At 40.4% G+C, this 18079-nt stretch overlaps 1 protein-coding gene across 1 annotated transcript; it reads left to right on the forward strand.

Annotated features, from left to right (window-relative positions):
- Window positions 1-1737: 1737 nt before the first annotated feature.
- drd4a (dopamine receptor D4a) lies at window positions 1738-18031 on the forward strand. The gene is made up of 4 exons (XM_024261959.2): window positions 1738-2553; window positions 6894-7006; window positions 13159-13742; window positions 17099-18031. Exons 1-4 carry the CDS (start codon window positions 2323-2325, stop codon window positions 17302-17304), a joined length of 1134 nt encoding a protein of 377 aa, XP_024117727.1. The 5' UTR covers window positions 1738-2322; the 3' UTR covers window positions 17305-18031.
- The last annotated feature ends 48 nt before the right edge of the window (window positions 18032-18079 follow it).

Genomic DNA, 18079 nt, shown 5'->3' on the forward strand with positions numbered 1-18079 from the left:
GTACAATTCAACATAAAGAGGGAGTTTTGTGGAATCCATCCACCAACCAATCTGTAAAAACAGCAACATGGCAATCAAGTGAATCTCCAGAGGGGTTTTTTTTTGAGGAACTGCACTATATGTAATATTTGTGTGGTTTTTATTTAAATCCAATTCAAAAATGAACGCTGGGGGTCCTCATACAAATGTCGTTGAACCAGCTTGAAGGTCTGTATCCAAGTCTGATTCTCCTGTTTAATCTTCCTGACAGTCGTTCCAGTCAAACTACAGGTAGAACGAGACGATTTTAGAGGAAAATAAACAATAATTAATACATCAAGACTCTCAAATGTCTCAGTAACAGACTGATCATTGCTCTGTAGTTAAGTTGTAGTGGAGGAGTCTTTCTTTCTGCATACGTGTCTCAGATGCAAAGGTATACAAACACTGAAATGTCTGTGTAAACCAGAGACAACTATGACAAAGTACATAAAGACTCATCCCGACTATCTTTTGATCTATTGTAAAATCGTTCCCAGAGGTCGTTTAATTATGATTATGTCATTTTTAGCCAAAACCTGTGTTGTTTTCTTGGACAAAGTTTATGAAGAGCAGCACAAGTTCATTATTTACCTCTCAGTCGTGGATGGGACCGTTGGACCCAATCCGAATTCTTCCCTTCTCCTTTCCCCTTCATTTAGCCCTCCAAACAGAGAGTTATGGAAAAATACATGTGTCCAAATCCCCCCCCCACAATCCCAAAAACGATATAGTGCTGGACTGTATAGTGCCCTGGATTTTAAAGGCAATTTGGACACAATGCTCACTACTTTTTCTAAACGCCATATATGAAGTCACCAATTTCACAAAGTGAAAATAGAATCAAAACAAGCATTTCGTGACGTTTATTTATGACTCCGCTGTGTTCTGATGGTGAAAATGTGAATGGTTTATTCAAATATTACATTCAAACACGTTTTTTTGTTTGAAATTGTTCGAGTGTGATGCATTATGGTCTAGATTCGATAATCTAGTGAGCATCAATGTTAATTTTTTGCAAAGACTTCTAGGAAATTTCTAGTGCACTTGATTTTGGATTTGGACAGCACTAGAAAATGGCGAGCACACTATTTAGTGAGTAGGGGGGAAGTCTAACGTCACTTCCACTCAATTAAGTTAACAATACTTGCAGGTCAGCTAGCGTTAGTGCGGAGCTCCCAGCGATTGAAATTTAAGATATATATAAGGGGAGAATTCGGATTGGGCCTTGGTGTGGAGAAACCACACTCCTCCTTCCTTTTCTGTTACTGAGAGCTCTCTGTTTACATGCCTCCCACTAGCTTACAGCCCCTGCACCTCCAACCTATTGGTGGTGCAACAAGAATGGTGAGCAATATTGGAGCTATCCAGTCATATACAGGTTTGATCCAGATTCCAGCTCAGATGAGGAAAACAAAGACGTTCATGGATCTATTTGTCTGTAAGCGGATGTATCAGAATGGAGCGGAGCAGGGAGCTTATGGCCCAACCTAGATGAATACAATCTTTGTCAAACATCACCCTGAGTCACTCAACTAAATAAGTCAGAAACACTCAGAACTGCGAGTTTAAGATGATTTTTTTCATATTTCATTAGAAAGTTGACACAAGAACATTATATAAACATCAACAAAATATTTGTTAATGGACTTTCATTGACAAGCTTCACTTTTGTGCACAAACAACATATGATAATACAAACCTGATCAAGGCAGGTATATAAATGTTTGGATTAATAGTTTAGGTGTTGATCTATAAGCTTCTGTTTTCTTACAAAAATATTAAACCTGTCTTTTTTCCCACAATAACATGAGTTCATTTAATTCTCATTGTCTGCTGCAGATCTTCAGGTTTTGAGTTGTGACTCCATAATGTTTGTCCCGAGCCCCTGTAGAGCGCGCGCTCAGCATATGGACGGCGCGTGTCCCGCTGCAGCTCAGAGGCTGAAGGACGCACAGCTGATAATCTGCTTTAATCGGTTAAGTTTGCCCAGCGTGGCCTTTGCAGGTGATCAGGTGAAGCTGAACGTTCATGCGGAGCCACATCCACCCGCCGTCCCGACAGCCCTCCGCGCGCTGCTGCCGTCCCGCTCAGGTGAAACTTGTTGGCGCGCGCTCCCAGACTTTTCCATCTGTTCCTTTGAGGCGCGGGGCGCATGTGGAGTCCGGCTCAGCTCCCTCTGGGTTTGTAGCGACATGAGAAGCAGGAGCTTTCCCCACAGTCCACCCCGCCCGTGCTGACAGGACGCTGGCCGCACTGCTGTGGCTCTCCCCGGGACGCACCGACCGCAGAGCCGCGGCGGAGATGGCGGCCAACGCGAGCGCGGCGGAGGCGGCGGCGGAGGGACACAACCCGCTGGCGCTGGTGTTCGGCGTGCTGCTGATCGTGGTGATCATCTGCGGGAACCTGCTGGTGTGTCTGAGCGTCATCACGGAGAGGGCTCTGAAGACCACCACCAACTACTTCATCGTCAGCCTGGCGGTGGCAGACCTGATGCTGGCGGTGCTCGTGCTGCCGCTCTTCGTCTACTCGGAGGTGAGACCAGCACGATGTCAGCGGAGTATTCAGACTTCACTCACACTAACTCTTCACTTTCTCCCCAAAACGAAAAGATGTGTTAATGACTAACTTTTGAAAAAGCACAAAAACTCATCTGCAGACTGAACACATGCTAATCATTCTTCCCATTGGGCATTTAAAAGTTATTGCAAATATTTTCTCCCTTTTATTTTTACTTATTAATCACATAAATTAGTTCATACACTTTTTTATGTTACTTAACATAATTTAAGTACGCTGCAGTGTGAAGAAAGGCTGCATGGGGGTCATGGTTTAACCCAGAGGTCTGCATCCTGCAGCTCCAGATATCTCTCCATGGTGGATCCTCAGACAAACATAAAATAAGTCACGGAGACTGCTGACCCAGACATGTCTACTGTCACAGTCAGCAGCTCCCCCTAACCAAAACTACCTAAAGAAAACAAATAAACAAAGCCTGTAAACTAAGACTCCCAAGATCCAACCCCAAACTAAAATAACAAAACCCAGCAGTGGAAGACTGCTGAGGACAAAGAAGGAAAAAAAGGACAATAAATAAAGAAAAGAAAAATAAAATAGCATTTTTTTAAAAGGTAAGAATTACCTAATTGGCATTTATTAAATTTAGATGAGTTAAATGTATAAATTGATGTCTGAGGTTCACATAGATGATAAACTATGTAGGTTCTTACATCCTGTTGACCTGAAGACGTCTTGTTTGTTCAACTCTACCTTCAGAATGAACAAATTTGATATGCAAAGCTAAACTTTGGTAAAAAGTTTGATCTTTTAGGAGTTAAAAGCACATATTATCTTACTGCACAACATTGTTACTAGCTGCACTGAGATGATCCTGTTTGGCACAGAGCAGCTTTTATATTGAAAATAAGTTAAAAAAACATTTTGAGAGATTCTGGGTTCTTTTTATATTGTTGCTTTTGTTCTTGCCAAAAAATAGACATAATTCTTATTTATTTTTTAAAAAAGATCACTGTAAATACAAATAAGGCTAAAGTAAGACTTTGTGGCTCCTTCCAGGTTTTGATCAGTCAGCCCAGTCTCATTAAAATGCGTGCATATGCCACGATTTGGGAAATACCGTGTATAATATACGCCAAAACCGGTTTTTGCGTGCATATAATACGCGCGGTCCTAAACGTGTCAAAGTCTGTTTTCCAGGTTTGACACGCCCCCTGGTGGAGCCGTGAGCATCACAGACAGTCCCACAAACGAACAATTTGCTTTTCTAACCCTAACCATAACCTTAATCCTAACCTTAACCAGGAACGACGTCATTTACAAAAGAGCCGGAGGATTTCTGACCACGTGACCAAAACGAAACCTAAAAACTCGTGTATATTGTACGCCGGCGCAACCTATTCTCTACCATTGCGTATCATATGCACGCAAAAACCGTGTTTGGCGTATATTATACACGGTATTTCAGAGTGCAAAGTCGTGGCATATGTACGCATTTTACTGCGACCGGGTTGGATCAGTAGAAAATGAGCCCAAATGAGTCTTTTACTGTTAAAGGTTACTGACCCCTGGTTTAACCAACCATTCATGTTTGACACATTTCACAGACCCATATCTCATTAATATGATCCAAACTTTTCCAAAAACCCCATAACTCAACCCTTTAACACCTGAGGTGTCGCCAGTGACGCTTAAACACAAAATATTTAACATACTGTAACTTTTCAACCGTTAACATGATCAATGTAATTCCAGTAGATTCTGCTCACGCCGCTTTTCTCCTTCAGAATCTACTGGAATTACATTGATTGTGTTGATGGTTGAAAAGTTACAACAAATCAAAGAACATGAACCCTGGAGCTCCGGTGTTAAAGGGTTAATCCATGTTTTCTTCCCTGTAGTTCCTCATCATTTCACTAGGGGCAGTAGAACGACTTTTACCAATCATTTCAAAATGGCTACTTCCATTTACACTTTTGGCGGGAAAGGTTTTGTTAAGTCTTTAAACTTTATCCTGAGGATAACTGATCCATTGACATTTATTTTTTTAAGGACTTGTGTTGAAGGAATGGAGAAGTTTTTGGTGATTCATTCTTTATAGTACAGTTACACCTTGTTAAAAATGTGTGGATTATATTTGAGATTGTGGGTAAATACGTTTTTTTTTTCCTGAACATTCATTCATTTTCCTGACCGCTTTGTCCCTTTCGGGGTCGCGGGGTGCCGGAGCCTAACCCGGCTGCTGATGGGTGAAGGCGGGGTACACCCTGGACAGGTCTCCAGTCTGTCGCAGGGCCTCAATCACACACATTCACTCTCACATTCACACCTAGGGGCAATTTAGAGTCACCAATTAACCTATGAAGCATGTTTTTGGACGGTGGGAGGAAACCGGAGTCCCCGGTGAAAACCCACGCATGCACGGGGAGAACATGCAAACTCCACACAGAAAGGTCCCAAATCCCCCAGCCGGGAGTCGAACCGGGGCCTGTGATTCTTTTTTTTTTTACTTGTTCTTGATCGTCCTCTTTCTCTTATTTTTTTTTTCTATTGCAAGTTAGTTAAGTTATAAACTGACCAATCAACGAAAGTATCTGGTCTCATTTCAAATTTTGAAAACATTTGATTGACAGAGTTTGTGTAGCCTGCTTTCAAGTGGTAGGAGTCTGGCCTTCCAACAAGCTCATCCTTAATTGGTGAGAATGGTTGCCATAACAATTTTGAGTGAGACAGACTCAGAACGATCACTAATTACTGACATTGTCTGGCTCCAATATGGCGGTGTCCTTATCGCCAAAAAAATGGCGACTGAAGTGACTTAATTTGGTTGAAGCCAGAAGTAAACCACTTTTTGTGGGTGATATCACAATCAGTCTGTCCAGTTCTCTGGTACAGTCAATGTGCCTGACTCAGCAAAATGCCCTAAAGTGCCACTCCAAACATTTTATTTTCTATTGTAAAATATTTCCGAGTAGTCTTTCAATAAAGATTATGCAGTTTTAAGCCAAAAAGCATGAGTTGTTCTTTAAGACATATTTTCTGCAAAGCAGCAAGAAAAATTGTGAACAAGATTGTTGGTGCAGAGGGTAACCTCTGCAAATTCCCATCAAGCTTTTGTTTACACTCTTCTGCTAGATGACAGCACCTCACAAGCCCAAGCTGACAAAAAAACAGCAAGCAATACTCAGAAATACAGTTTTACCCTTAAACTATTTTATATATCTCCTCCATTGTGAGATAACGTGATTTATTGATTAGTTGAATAATTGATTAATTCGTAATGTTTATTTCAAGCATAGATTGTTGACAATACAGGACAAAACAGATTTCAAACTCATGATAAAATACTTAAAATCAATAAATATATATATATATATATATATATATATATATATATATATATATATATATATATATATATAATAAAAAATGTCAAAATAAACTAAATAAAGAGAGACATTCATGATAAAAGTATAAGAGCCAATAAAAACAATGACATAAAATTACCAAGTATTGTAAACTAAAAGAAAAACTAAAAAACAATTGCAGACTTAAAATTTAAAAACTTAAAAAGTTTAAAAGTTTGATTGCTTTAAAAGGAGTGGGGAGACACGAATTTATGTAATCCCACCCCTACTAAGTTACTTCATTTTACAATTTTGCACAGATATTGTAATCCGGTTCTGATCAGATCAAGTACATTTTTTTTCTAGTAGCAAATTGAAGTAAGTGCTTGTTGATTATTTATTGATCTCATAAAAGACTCTTTTATGGTTTTAGTAAACAGTAACATCAATCACACATCATGTAACAGACATGTAATGGAATATAATGTAAAAATGCTTAAAGGACATGTTAAAACAAGAACAAGGATTTTCATTGGTGTGGGTCTTTAAAGATATTTGAGGTGTCTGGATTTCCAGCTCATAGTCCTGTTGTCTTCACTAATGCTGCTGCTTGCTGTAAAGATTTCAGTCAAAATTACTTTAAAATTATTTGTTTTTAATCCCATTTAAACATTAAATAGAAATTAATATTTTCAGTTATACATTCTTTGATGTTGTTTACAAATAACTTCATGCATTTCCAAATATTAAGGTTTAAAAAGCACTTTCCATCAAAGACGCAACAAAACGTTTTAAAAATAAGATATTTGAACTCAACTGAACTGAAAGCCGAGACGCATTTTAAAACCTAAAGAATTTCATGAACAAAATCCTCTCATATTCCTGTTTCTTCCTCCCAGCAAATTAAACCTGAAGAGTGTGTTTGGGTCATCAGAGTCTTTATGTTGGTGCATATTCTCCTCTTTCTCATGTGTTGACTGATTGCTGACTGATTTGGGATGAATGTTCTAGTTCCAGGATGGTGTGTGGACTCTCAGTACCACGATCTGTGATGGCTTAATGACCATGGATGTCATGCTGTGCACCGCCTCCATCTTCAACCTCTGCGCCATCAGCATCGACAGGTCAGTACCTCCGGATCACAAAAAGAGGATCAGCTACATTGTGGGAACATTTGAAAACTCACCCAAGAAAACACTTAAAGATTATGAAGGTGAAGGGAAAGCTCTCCTGAAGGAGCCAACAAATGATGCAGTCTTCCTGTAAAGCTCAGCAGTTCATTAGAGGGAAGATAAGTCTAATAAGTAATAAACCCTTTTTTTAACATTGGATTTGTTTTGTTGATTGCTGTTTGTGGATTAGGCAGCCCAAATACTCAACTTAACTTAGGGATATTGTTATTTACACAACTGTTTTTTCTATTTGGTCTGAATTTTAATGACAAATGTAAAAGTTTCTTTTGACATTACTGATAATGAATGAAAAGAAACACCATTTTCATTAGTTTGACATTTATTACCCAAAAAATAAGAAAATTATAAATATTGCCCCAAATAACAAACGTTGACCATGTCAATAGCGGGTATTCCCACCATTTGCTGCAATGACAGCTTGACAGCCACGTCGGATGTTCCTCACTAGACTCATGATGTTGTTCTGAGGCGTTCCACTCTTCCACTACTCCTACATGCAGTTCTGCAGGTCACTTTGGAATAGGGTTGGGCACCGATGGGTTCTGATGCGGTTCCGGTGCTACCGCGGTTCTTTTGTTTCGGTTTCGGTTCCCTTTCGGTGCTTATTGCGGTATTTCAGTAATAAAAATAATGCCTTTATCTTCCTAAACCCAAAGCAGAACGGCTTCAAACAAGCGCAGACTCCCTCCTGCCGTGCAGCTGTGCGCACGAATATAAAGCATAATGTAGCGTCCGTCCAGACTGATGCACCGAAACTCCAAAGCTTTTTAATGCTCTTTATTCTGGTTACTGTCGGCCGTAACCAACGCCGTACAACTTGCAGCAACTTCAGAACCGAACCAACAGGGGAGAGCGCTTCCCCCAAAACATTCTCATTCCCTCGCGCCTGCACAGCCCACCCTCTTTTTCCTATTCAGCCAATAGCTGCGCCCAACCAGTCCAAACCCCCCGACAACAGGCTGAGTGACAGAACAAGGGCCAATCAGCGTCTCCTACTGGTGCATTCACTGAACCCTGGAATCCAGAATGCACCCATACAGTTACCCAGCAGAACTCAGTCCGCTACACTAATATAAAACTCCGTCTTAAATAAACTTAAACGTCCTTGAAATTTTAGCGTGACATTTTATTAAATTAAATCAGGAATGTGGCATTTATTTGCAGTTGTTTTTGGGCAAAAGCAATATTTTATTTCAATAAAATAAGGCGGAAGATAAATGTCAATCACACGACTGCAAAGCGCAGCAGATGATGACGACCCGCTGTGGTGGTGGGCGGAGCCGAGCCGAGCTTTCTGCTATTAGCAGCCCAACAAGGAGGAAACGATTCATTGTTTCATTTTGGGATGGGGCTCCAGCGGAAACTCCACTATTCACAGCGAAAGTCCCGCCCACCAACGTTGCGGAAGCCGACCATCTCGGCGGTTTTATATGAGCCCGCCCACGAACACAAGAAAGTAAATAGATGGGCTGAATCGTAAAGAATCAGAAGGGAGTACAAGTGATTGACATGTCCACAGACAAATGAAACTTCAATGAACTTTGGAACCGAAATCCGGCACCGTTTGCAGCCGCATCTTTCGGTTTCGGTAGAACCGCGCAAATCATAACGGTTCCTACTTGGAACCGAACTTCGGTGCCCAACCCTACTTTGGAATACAATCATGTGGTTCAGCTGGTCTCAGATGTGCTTTATGGGGTTCAGGTCAGAGGTCATTGCTGGCCATATTATATGAGGCACTCCCACTTCCTGAAGTCCAGCTGTGACAATTCTGGCACCATGTGGCGAAACATCAACCATGAACATAAAGTTGGGGCTGTGCTTGTGGAATTGGGAGATGATGATGGTTCTATGATGTCTCTGAGGTAAGAACGTGAAGGAACTGGTCCGTCTACAAGAACCAAATGAGTTTTGCTCTGACTGATGGTGCCTGTTCAGACTGTTGCACCTCCTCCACCAAAGCCAACCCTGGGACCATGTTGACCTTGGCATATCGCTCACCTCCCTTTCTCCAGCAAGGTCAAGCTGACCTGACACTCACCAGTGAACAGGACAGGAGACCATTGCTGCCTTGTCCAGGTCACATACTGCAAACGCTCATGGTAAAAATGGTAAATGGAGTATACTTGTATAGCGCTTTCTACCCTCCTTCGAGGGCCCAAAGCGCTTCACAGTCACAGACCCATTCACCCATTCACACACACATTCACACACTGGTGGTGGCTGAGGCTCCACTCCTGGGTCTGCCACAAACTCTCACAGTAGTTCTGAATCTTGATACAAGTCTGCTGATGACACTTTGAGACTAACCAAGTTCACCTGCAACATCTGACTGTCTACTTCCAACCTGAAGACGCTGGTGGAGCTGCTCGTCCGTTAAGCAGCACCGTGTATTTATGACTGATTGAATGATGAACCTGGAATGACTTATTGACAAAATCAGCTTTTTATACCCACAGAGTGTTGACACTGATGCCACATTGAAAAGTTTTTCTCCTCTAGAATTAGCTGATTTTTGACTCAAATAAGTTTTTGGTTTTGAAAAACACAAAACCAAGTGTATCTGTCACCACAATACAATTACCTCCCTGTCCTGAAAATCAGTGAAGTGAAGCAAACGCTGTGTTTACAACATCCACTGAGTTTTTACAATATCTTTAATTTATGCATAAAGCTAATATATCTGTTTCTGTTGCCATAACTTCTTGTGCAAACAACACATTTCTATGTACATGTGCTTCTCTCCGTTCTCCAGTTGAGTTGGCATTTGGCTCTATGCTAGCCCACACTGGTAAAAGCTTTAATGCAGGGCTAACCCAACCTGGTGCTCATGATCGCCCAGTGAATTGTTTGGGAGCCATTGCTGCTGCCGGTTACCTCAACCCGTTTTCTTCATCCAGTCAGAAGCTTGAATAACTCAACTCATAGTTGGCCAGAGAAGGGACATTTTCAAAGCTATCAGTGTAGTAGATTTTGAAGAATGGAATTGGCCAAATCCTTGACCAGTTCAATGTTCAAGTGGTTCCAAATGCAGAAATGATGTACTTTAAACTGAAAATCCCTCAAAAATCCTTCAATAAAGCTAAGTTTTATTGAAAATACTTTCTAAATCACACATGTAAAATATGTTTTAACCAACAAAGAAAATTAAATCCAAGAATGTGGTCAAATTCAGAAAGACCTACCCTAATGAACAAAGAGTGTATAAAGATTTTTCAGACACTTTAAATGACTTTGGTCCTGAAGTTTGGAGGTTTGTCTCTGTGCTGTTTGACGTATTGTAAGCAACCTATTTTGTGGCATTTGTGTAAAAAAGGTTTTCTTCGGGCGACTCGACCATGCAGCCCATTTTCCTTGAGGTGCCTCCTCATTGTACACCTTGAAACATCCGCCCCACAGTTTTCCAGAGTCCTGGATCACAGCTGAAGTTATTTTGGGGTTTTTCTTTGTATCCCTAACGGTTTTTCTGGCAGTTGTGGCAGACATTTTGGTGACCGTGGTTTGGTTTCAACAGACTCATCACTGTCCACTTCTTGATTAAATTCTAAACACTGCTGAGTCCCATTATCAGTTCCTTGGATACCTTATTTTATCCCTTTCCTGTTGCGTACAGTTCAGTTACCTTTTGCTGTAGATTTTTTGACAACTCTTTAGCTTTTCCCATCACTCAAGATCCAGAAATGTCAGTCCAGCACTGGATGAAGGATGCAAGTGTCTGTTGGGAGTCCAGAAACTCCAAGACCTTTAGTGCACACACATTTTTTACAGGTAAATGAGTCACAGGTGAGGATGGTTACCTTTAGCTGTTGTTTAAACCCTTTAGTATATCTTGTGTACATGTTTTTAGAACAAAGTCATCAGGGTATGTCAACTTTTGAACAGGGTCATTCGGTCAACATTTAGGAGTGAAAATAATTTTTTGACAATAAATTGCTTCACTCAACCACTAACTATGAGGGGAAAAACAGTTTTTGTGTTATCATTCATATTCTATGAAAATGATCATGAAATAATTTCTTCCAGGGTATGTAAACTTAAGAGCACAGCTGTAGGTTGGGGTTGTGAGCTAATGGGATAGTGTGTAAACGAAGGCATTCCTGGACATGAGCTCAGGTTTACTGAACAGCAACCTTAACCCTAACTCTCCCACAACTCACAGGTGAATTTCTGATGAGCTGCCGTTCTGCAGAATGGGCTGAAAACCCTGCTCTGTTCCTCTTAATAGATGAAAAACTTGTTTCAAGACTTGTAGGGAAGTCAGGTTTGATGTTGATGATCTTTAGCTGTTTGAAGCAGCCAGTCACATTCATTCACTTAGCAGGCTGTCTCAGCGAACGACAGGGTCTGAATAATGGAAGAGCAGGAATCCAGGTGCTGAGGAGAGCGTTCTTCTGGTCTACCTCACATCCCAAAGAAAACGGACTCATTCATGCATGAGAGGTTAAATTTAGCAAAGCAGGTGTTCCCCCTGAACCAAAGGATGCAATCAAACACTGTAAAGAGGTCTGCAGAACTTTGAACGACAATCCCGTAACTGTAGTTGATACATATTTTTACATACTGCACTTTTATTATGCTGTACTTTTACTGAGTAACCACCAAGATGCACCGCCATTTTAACCAGTCCACCACCTAGCAGTCATTTCTGTTACCAATGTTATATTTCTGTCTCAAAAAAGCATATCTTTTTAAAATATGTTTTAATAAGTAAACGTTGAGTGATAAGGTAATATATTTTTTTCTTTTCTTTTAACCATTAGTGAGCTCAGCAACACCTATAGAAGGAAGTCATTTAGTGGAAAGGGAAGAAAACTCTGACACCCCAGAATTCTATCAGCATTTAAACGCATCATCTACACTCAACTCTGAAGACGTAAAAGGAGTCTCAAACCACTTGTGCACTTGTAACTCTGATCCGAGTGTAAATGTTTTATTTTTTATCAGGCAATTGGTGCACACTATTAAAAGATTTGTATGTGTTAAGAATTGATAGTTAGTTTTAAGCTTTTGTTATTTCAAGTAGTGCATCCGTAAATTGTATTTTGTTTTCGTACGTTTTTTATATTTAAGTGTACATATCAATACACAATTGCAAAGTACACACAAAATGTATTGGGCGAGTTATATACTAGGGCTGTGAAAGTTAACACGTTAACACATGCAATTGATCAGCCCGAATTAACGCAGTAATATTTATTAATGCTCTGCCGTGCAGCTGTGAGATATGCAAAATAAAACTCGGTACACTAAACTTTTTTTATATTCTGTGATTGACATTTTAAAAAATGAAAGAGATAATATGGCATTTGTAGATTTTGGACAAAAGCGATCTTTTATTTTAAAAAACAAGGTGGGAGATGAACTTCGATGCAGAGCAGTGCAGGCACTTTGGTAGGCGGTGCAAAACGGAGCTGCCTGCTATTAGAAATCCAAAGGGTAAACCGGTCATTATTTTATTTTGGGGTGAGGACCAACATTAATTTTTCTACAATAACGAGCACCAGCGTTGTCTAAAAATTGCGGAAACTCTGCAGTTCACCATAAAAGTCCGGTCCGCCGCCATTACCAGAGGCGAGCAGTTCAGTGGACAGACACATCTCTAGCTGTAAGCAGATTCCATCGCAATTAATCGCAAATAATTTTTTTCAAGGTTTGCAATTAATAACATTTTTTTTTTTTATCGATTCCCGGCCCTAACATATAAATATAGTATATGTGTATATATATATATATATATATATATATATATATGTACATACTGTATATGTATGTATATATATGCATGTGTATATATATATATATATATATATGTATATGTGTGTGTGTATGTGTATGTATATATATACAACAAAGAAAGATTAAAAAAAAAAAAACTAAAAGAAGGATAAAGTAACATAACAGACACTAGTACCTTTAAATTTGGTTAAAAATAATGTTTTAAAAAATTATCCTAAAAATATATCCCAACATGAATAACTCCAGAATTGGGTTGAAGAAGTCTTTGAAGAGTGTAGTATTTATTATTGTATAAAGGTTTCGCCCGTTCTTTGGACTGAGTTTGTTGTAAAATTGTTTGATTTCAGGTTCATTGCTGTGTCCATCCCTCTAAACTACAACAGGAAGCACGTGGACCTGCGGCAGACTGTTCTGCTGTCAGCTACTTGGGTCTTGGCCCTGGCTGTGGCCTCCCCCATCATGTTTGGTATCAACGACATCCCAAACCGGGACCGCAGAGAGTGCAAGCTGGAGAGCGATGACTATGTGCTGTACTCGTCCGTGTGCTCTTTCTTCATCCCCTGTCCCATCATGGTGCTGCTGTACTGCGGGATGTTTCGCGGGCTGCACCGCTGGGAGGAGGCTCGCAGAGCCAAGCTCAAGAGCAGCATCCAGGCCTGCCGCAAACTGCAGGAGGCCGCCGCATCGCTGCCTCCTCTAGCCTCCCTACCTCCGCCACTGCCTCCCATCATAGAGAGGGACCCGAGCGACGTGCCGGGCGAGCAGCCCGACTTGCCACCGGTGGAACACCCACCTAACTCTGAGTACAAAGGATCTATACCCACAGTGAGCTTCGCTGAGATCAAGTTTGACCCCAACCCTAACAGGAAAAAGAGGGCCAAAATCAACAGCCGAGAGAGGAAAGCCATGAGGGTGCTTCCTGTTGTTGTTGGTAAGTTTGGTTTTGTTTTTTAAAAGAGAAGCATCATAGATCTGAACTCCAGTGTTTATGTTCTTTGATTTACTTTAATTTTTTAATGAGTCTGAGCCGCTTTTCTTCTTCAGAATCAGCTGGAATTACACTGATCGTGTTAACGATTGAAAACTTAAAGCATGTTAAATATTTTGTGTTTAAGTGTCACCGGCGACGCCTCATGTGTTAAAGGGTTAACTGTAGTATCTTTAAATCAGTAAAGCACGAGTCCTTAGCTCACAATTCAAAGAATGATTGAAGCAAACTAAATAAGCAGGATGGAATCTCCCTCTCAGGTATTACCTGTACTGTGATATAACGACTGGCACTGGAGCGGAGCTCCCTGCTGACACTTCAGCGCCCGACCCAGAGCACTAACGCATCAGTCAGAGTGGGTCAGCCTATTAATAGATGTGCCACTGCTCCCCTTTTCCACACGGCAGCTAATCCCAGCAGCTTCATAATCTGAAATCCAATTACAACCTAAGACTTTGTCAGACTGCTTTTTAGCTGTGCGTGTAATACTAATGAGTTTGTTACACAAATTTATGTGACAAAGCTGAGATAAAACCTACAATAATGAAACATTCTGGCAATATAAAAAAAACTATGGAATTATTAGATTTTTTGAGGTTTAGATTTCTGCAGCCTGAACCTCCAGAGACCTCTAAAGGAAAAAAGGCTCTACAGTCAAAACAAATAGCATAGACATCCGTTTGGATTTTTTAAAATTATATCAAATTAAAGACTGATTTTGATAGAAATTGGGTTTTTAGTAATGTTAGGTGCGATTTGAGATGGGCTGTGTGCTAGCAGTGGAGTATGTAAACAGAGAGCTCTCATTAACCCTTTAACACCTGAGGCATCACCAGCAACGCTTAAACACAAGATCTTTAACATACTGTAACTTTTCAACCGTTACCACAATCAACGACATTCCAGCAGATTCTGAAGGAGAAAAGCGGCGCGACCCAGCCAGCAAGGCAAAGCAGGCCCCATTTGGTCCAATAGTGGGCAGAAAATGTGGGCCCCACCTGTGTTTCCCCAAGTTAACCTAAGTGGACACTCGGTTTTTAGGCTTGTTATGCTATCCAGCTGCCTGGTGGACAGCAAAGCTCGCTAGCTTGGTGCAGCGGAGCTCGCTAGCTTGCTACGGCGGAGCTTGTTAGCATGCTACAATGGAGCTCAGTAGCATGCTACAATAGAGCTCATTAGCTTGCTACAGAGGAGCTCACTAGCATGTTACAGCAGAGCTTGCTAGCATACTACAGTGAACCTCACTGGCTCAACACGGAGGAGCTCAACACTGTCCATTGGGCGGCTGGCTAGTGTCGCAAGCTAACCCATTGAAGTGAGTGTGGACAAACACAGGTGGGGCCACCACGGAAAGTGCAGACAAACCCAAACGGGGCCCACATTTTCTGCCCATTTTTAAACCATATGGGGCCCACTTGGCCTTGCTGGCTGGGGGGCTGCTTTTCTTCTTCAGAATCTGCTGGAATGACGTTGATCGAGCTGACATTTAAAAAACTACAGTAAATCAAAGAACATAAACACTGGAGCTCTGGTGTTAAAGGGTTAAAGAGAAATTAGTTTTATGATAATTACAGTAAAAGTCGACCAATCAGGAATATTTCTGACAGATGAATGAAACTCACAGCCACTAACAGCTGAAGCCTTTAGAGCTGATGGGTCCTGAGTTGTGGGTGAGGGTTGTAGTGGGATCCTTCGGCTCATGAGGGTTCACTGGTTCAAGTCTCGAGGCTGTGAGGATCATATCGACTTTTATACCTTTCATAAATTTGTGGCAAGTGTAAAAATATGTCTACACCTGAAAACAAGTTTTTAATCTTCAAACATCTGTGGATAAAAGAGAAAATTCAGAATAATCTTGTTTTTGTTTTTGTTTTTTTTAAACAAAAATATTTTGCTGCTTTTCCATTAAGTACAGCCATGATGGCGAGTTTCTCATGATGACATGATAAACTAAAAGGAAGTAATCCCACTTTTAAGAAAAATAATCAAGGAAAGATCCATTTGAGTTTATCTGTGCGATGTGTTTCTATGTGATTGACTGCTAACAGGAGAAAGGTGCTGATTGGTTGATGAGTTTAAACATAACATTTGTGTTTGATTGTGAGGTTGTAACTAGTATGTGGATCTGTGTGTAGAAAAAAAAACCCTCTTTCATGTTTATGTCCTGTTTTGAGGACTTGAAAAATAATTTCTAGTACCAGAAAACATTTTTACAGCCATAAATATATTTTATTAAATTATTGCCGAAACCTTTTTTTACATTTGCAAATTATTTAATACACCTGGACATTAAATTGAACAGAGATTGCCTCATGTTTATTAATCCAACCTCAGTGTCTTAAGGGCACTCTTAACTCCTGCTTCCACAGTAAACACAATTGTGTGATGGATGGATGAAGATGGAGGGATTACAGATGGACAAACAGCAAAGCCTGAATAATGAGAGCAAACACACTGATAGGATCAGCACTTTTTTCTCATCTGAAACTAGTTTAACATCAAAAAAACAGTTATTTATTCAGAATCGATGCAGATTTCCAGAGAGAAGTCATGATTTGGCTACTTTAAAAAATACAAATATGTTATCTATTCTTCAAAGTTCCACTCTGATCATCTTTTGATCTATTTTTTCAAAGCACTCCCAGAGGTCTTTAAATGATGATTATGCTGTTTTTAGCCAAGATTAAAAGAAAAACTGTTGTTTTCAAAGACATAGCGTCTGCAAGCAAGAGGTTCCGCCTCCTTTACCGCTACCCATAAATGAGAGCTCTCTGTTTACATGCTTTTACAGCCGCTCACACCCCCACATAGCAATAAAAATGGTGAGCAATATTGGAACTGTTCAGTTTTGATCCAGATTCCTGCTCAGGTGAAGATAAAAGCATCAGATGCATCAGAATGGAGCGGAGCAGGGAGCTGGTGGTCTGCTCCTGATTCACCACAATTTGAATTAAAAAATACTCAGAAATGCAATTTTAATCCTAATTGTCTTTATACATGTCCACCATCATCATCATCATGTTAAAAAGACCAAGAACATCATTTAATTGGAGTAGGTCTTTAAGTCTGAGAGTCTCGCACCACAAACAAATTTATCTCTGCAGCTGAAAATATCACTTAGTGCCTCAACTGAATTCATCCAGTTGAGGCAATAAATTCAGATGCCACCAAAAATACATCTATAGTTCATAAGAAAACCTTCAATGTGACATAAAAAAGCCTTCCTGTTATGATCTCTTCAAACTGAATGACAAACGGATCGGGTTCTGCTTGATTCTGACTCCTCGGTCCCTCTGCAGGTGCCTTTCTCTTTTGCTGGACCCCCTTCTTTGTTCTCCACATCATGCGAGCGCGTTGTCATGACTGCCAAATCCCATCGGCCTTGATGAGCGTGGTAACGTGGCTTGGATACGTCAACAGCGCTCTAAACCCCATCATCTACACCATCTTCAACACCGAGTTCAGAAACTTCTTCAAGAAGGTTTTGCACCGCTGCTGCTCATAGAGGAACCCCGCAGCTGCTGGACCAACTCTGAACTTCTGCTGGAGTCTGTCAGTCTCTGTCCTCTGTGAGGTCTCTACTGCCACTGACAGCAAAGCTTAAATTAATCCTGTGAATCATTTTCTTCTGTGTTATTATCAGCACTTTCAACAGCTTTATACCATTTCTAATGACCAGCTGAGGATCACGCTGACTGTACACAGGAGACAGCAGCACTCGCTCTTCTTCATGGACTGATGTGCTGCTTCATGCAGATGTTTCATACAGAAGAATCTATGCAGCCTGTATTTGGTTGAACTATTCCAGGTAGTATGGTCAGGTTTGTATGTTCCAGTTTAGAGCCTGAAGACCTTTTCTCTGATGGTTGTGACTAGCCTTCACTTGCATAGATCAGTGTGAATGTCAGCTCACTCTGTGCCATGTAGAAGTTCTGCTGTGTGTTTAAGGCCTTTTTCTCATCAGCAGCTACTTTTCTGTTTTTTTTTTATTTTTTTAATTTACATTAAGATGTAAAAAAAAATCATATTTCTTAAAAAAATCAAGAGTTTACATTTTTGAAGATGAGGCTCCAGAATCTTTGGAAAGGTTTTTCTTCTTACTGCCTTAATCTACTTAGATGTCAAAGAGTAAATAAAATATTTGAATGTTTGTGTTCATCTATTTGCAGTCACATTGACAGTTGTGTGTGCCAGTACACATTTAGGTGTTTTATTTGCTATGTACTGAGGAAATACAAAAAAAAAAAAAAAAAAAAAAGAACTTTTGTTTGTGTTTTTAT

The sequence above is a fragment of the Oryzias melastigma genome, linkage group LG6, assembly GCF_002922805.2.
Source record: "Oryzias melastigma strain HK-1 linkage group LG6, ASM292280v2, whole genome shotgun sequence".
NCBI lineage: Eukaryota > Metazoa > Chordata > Actinopteri > Beloniformes > Adrianichthyidae > Oryzias > Oryzias melastigma.

What these genes read in the sequence shown, in the direction of transcription:
- drd4a (XM_024261959.2), top strand. Translation starts at nt 2,323, where the DNA reads ATGGCGGCCAACGCGAGCGCGGCGGAGGCGGCGGCGGAGGGACACAAC. An exon ending in CGCTCTTCGTCTACTCGGAG is followed by an intron (nt 2,554 to 6,893) that starts GTGAGACCAGCA and finishes TGAATGTTCTAG; the next exon opens with TTCCAGGATGGTGTGTGGAC. An exon ending in TGCGCCATCAGCATCGACAG is followed by an intron (nt 7,007 to 13,158) that starts GTCAGTACCTCC and finishes GTTTGATTTCAG; the next exon opens with GTTCATTGCTGTGTCCATCC.